The 3282-nt window shown below is 48.2% G+C and overlaps 1 protein-coding gene across 1 annotated transcript in view; it reads left to right on the forward strand.

Moving 5' to 3' along the window:
- Nucleotides 1-356: 356 nt before the first annotated feature.
- The window catches only part of LOC311357277 (cGMP-inhibited 3',5'-cyclic phosphodiesterase 3A-like), a gene marked incomplete at its 5' end in the record, with an annotated part of 34767 nt that continues 31841 nt past the window's right edge, over nucleotides 357-3282 (forward strand). The window contains 1 exon segment of the mRNA XM_084477179.1: nucleotides 357-1316. Within this exon segment, the coding sequence (XP_084333305.1) occupies nucleotides 357-1316 (960 nt within the window).

A 3282-nucleotide genomic window follows, 5' to 3' on the forward strand; every position in this document is an offset into this window, starting at 1 on the left:
GAGCGACGGCGCGACGTGAATCAGGACACAATAGGACGCGAAAGTGTGCACGTGGAGAGGTTCTGCCCCAGATCCGTGACATCCCCGTGGTTCCGCGGTTCAGTGAATCGTTTTTTTTAATCGTTGGTTTGTAATCGCACACCCGCCAAGACGGGCTGTTCCAACCACCACCACAACCATTCATATCCGTGCGTAAATGGAGTGTTTGTCAGTGCGTGCGGAGGATTCCTGCGTTTGCTTTGCATATACGTTCGTCGCCAGCGGCTCCCTCTCTGGCCCTTGACCTTTTACGCACTAGATGTAGACAATCCCAGACTTCCTTATACGTCCATATCTGCCATGAGGCGGCGGTGGTGATGGCGACGCCAACGGAGCCTGACGCACGAAAAGAAAAGGGGTCCCGGGCACCGGAACGCAACGGATACGTGAAAACACGTGCGATCCCGATTCCCCTGTGCAGCGACCCGGGGGATCACAACGCACCGTGGGGGAGGCTGGCCACGCTCACCGACCGAGTCTGGAGTTCCCGTCCACTCCGGTGCGCGGTGTGTGTGGGATCCCTCTCGGTTGTTTTCGCTCTGCTGCTCGTTCAACGTGCAGACCGGAGCTCTGAGGTCAGCAGTGGCAGCAGCAGCAGCAGCAGCAGCAGCAGACTCTCTGCGTCGTCTCCCGTTCAGTTGGCGTCAGACAGCGCAGCGGAGCTGTTGCAAACTTGCTGGAGCGCGGTGGTCTCGCCAGTGCTGAGCCTCACGTGTGCCTTCTTCTGGGTGGGTTTGTACTCGATTCGCTGCGGAGTGCTCACCCCGGCCGCCCTCTTCCTTTTAACAGTTTGCCACCTGGCCGAAACGGCGGCGCGGTCTCTCTTGTGGCCCGGGACCGATGAGCAGCAGCTGTTTTCATCCACATCCACAGCCTCCACCGCGGTCGTGCTCCTCGCCTGCCTGGCCGCCGGTGCACTCATGGTAGCGCGGCTGAACCACGGCATCTCGGTGGTCGTGTGCGTCAGCGTTGTCCGGACTATCTCCCTCATCTCCCTGCACAAGGTACGCGCCACTTGGAGACCCTACGTGGCCTACCTGGTCGGCGTGCTGGGCATCCTACTGGCGAGGTATGCTGACAAGCTCCTGCAGAACCCAGCGAGGATACATAAGGAGGGCTGTACCCCCGTGACCGGAGCGAGGGGAGAGATCCCTGCGTTTAAAAGGCGAAGGAGGTCCAGTGGTTCTGTGATCATATCGTCAGACATGGCGCACAGTCAGCCCAACAGCAGCAAGTCACACCGGAGGACCTCTCTGCCCTGCATCCAGCGGGACCAGGTGAGCACTTCGGGGGGGTTTTCTGTCCCAGTCGGAGTTGGCCTGCTGTTTTGTTCCGTATGGGGGTCTTTCGCTGTTACCCGTCCCAAGTCGAGATCGCTTCGCAGGGCAGTTGAGAAGCCTCGAAGTCATGTTTAGTGATGATTGATCGGAGCTTTTGTTCGTGTTTTAGACGGGTTGTTTTACAGGCTGAACGATGCTTTCCCCAGGAATGAAGTATAGTTTGAATCAGGCGTTTGATAACGCGCACAACAGCAACATTTCAACACCACAACCACCAATAACAATAGACTCATAGTATAATAGTAATACTACTACTACTACTACTACTACTACTGATAATCATAATAATAATAATATTCATAACAACAATAATTATTATAATTATTATAACGATGATAATAATAATATCTTGAATCTAAATGATATCTGAATACATTTCAGAATGGGTTTATCTGAGGATCTGGGTTTCTCTCATCTGTCATCGTTATGGGTTGCGTGTGTGTGTGTGTGTGTGTGTGTAGATGATCTAGTTTGAAAGCTCTGCATACTCCGAGTGGCTGGCCGTCATGGGCAGGCATGCATGGCGTCATTCCTACTATCTACATTTTTAAACACATAAGTGAGTGCAGCTAAAAGCCCAAGTTCAACCGAAGCAACTGAATAAAACAAGGAACTGACGGGTAATGTGTTCATATTCAGGAGGAGGGATGACCTCAATGTTCGCTCTCCAATAAAAAAGACAAAAAGAATCATGAAGTAAAGATTAGTGGTTCCACTCCCTCTTGCTCTCTGGAGATAAAATACCAAATTTGGTCTTTTTATAGACAAAGCATTCTTATTTTAGCAACATTGCTTTCAAATGATGGCGAGTGAGGGGAGTTGAGGATACAATTTCAATGATTAACCCAGCGATTATTAATGTGACTCTGCAGATATCTCTCGCCCTATTTCACTTCTCTCTCTCTCTTTCTCTCTCTCTTTCTCTCTCTCTCTCTCTCTCTCTCTCTCTCTCTCTCTCTCTCTCTCTCTCTCTCCATCTCTTTCTCTTTCGCTGAGCCATTTTGCCTATATCAATATATATTTATATTTATATTTATATATATATATATATATATATATATATATATATATATATATATATATAGCAAAACACAGAGAGAGAGAAGGGGAGAGAGAAAAAGTGGAACACAATGCACGTATCATCACACACACACACTACACCACAGACTCACACACACGCACACACACACACACACACACACTACCCAACAGACACACATGTGTGCGGGTGACTTTGAGATGTGTTCCGAGAGCAGACCTGACTCAGTGAACAGTGTGTGTGTGTCCAGCCCTTGTCTGTCTCTCTCTCTCTCTCTCTCTCTCTCTCTCTCTCTCTCTCTCTCTCTCTCTCTCTCTCTCTCTCTCTCTCTCCATTCACACCACGGAAAATCAATGAGCACACCGAGCGACGTCTGCTGGGAAACACATTTTCTTGTGCCTGTTCCTTGGGATCAAAGCGCGACCCCCCCAGTAACGGTGACTCCCGGTACAGGGTGACTCCCGGTAACGGTGACTCCCGGTACGGTGACTCCCGGTGGCGTTAGGGTTGAAGTGAGCGGGCAGTCAGCCCGCTGACTTCAACCAGGTCCTCCGCTCCCTGGCTGCTCCTGGGATGAGGATTGCTGCTCTCTGCCCTTCTTACTTCTCCTTTTGCACTTTACCTCCCGTGTTTATATAAATATATGTATGTATGTATGTATGTATGTATGTATGTATGTATGTATGTATAATGTATATCTTTATCTGTATATGTATATCTTTACTATATATATATGTATATATTTATACATGTTTACATATATTAAAACATATATGTATATATATATATACTGTACATATATGTATATATATATATATATATATATATATATATGTATGATTAATGTGAATTCAAAGTATGACC

The sequence above is a fragment of the Micromesistius poutassou genome (genome assembly GCF_964030765.1).
Source record: "Micromesistius poutassou genome assembly, chromosome: 13".
NCBI lineage: Eukaryota > Metazoa > Chordata > Actinopteri > Gadiformes > Gadidae > Micromesistius > Micromesistius poutassou.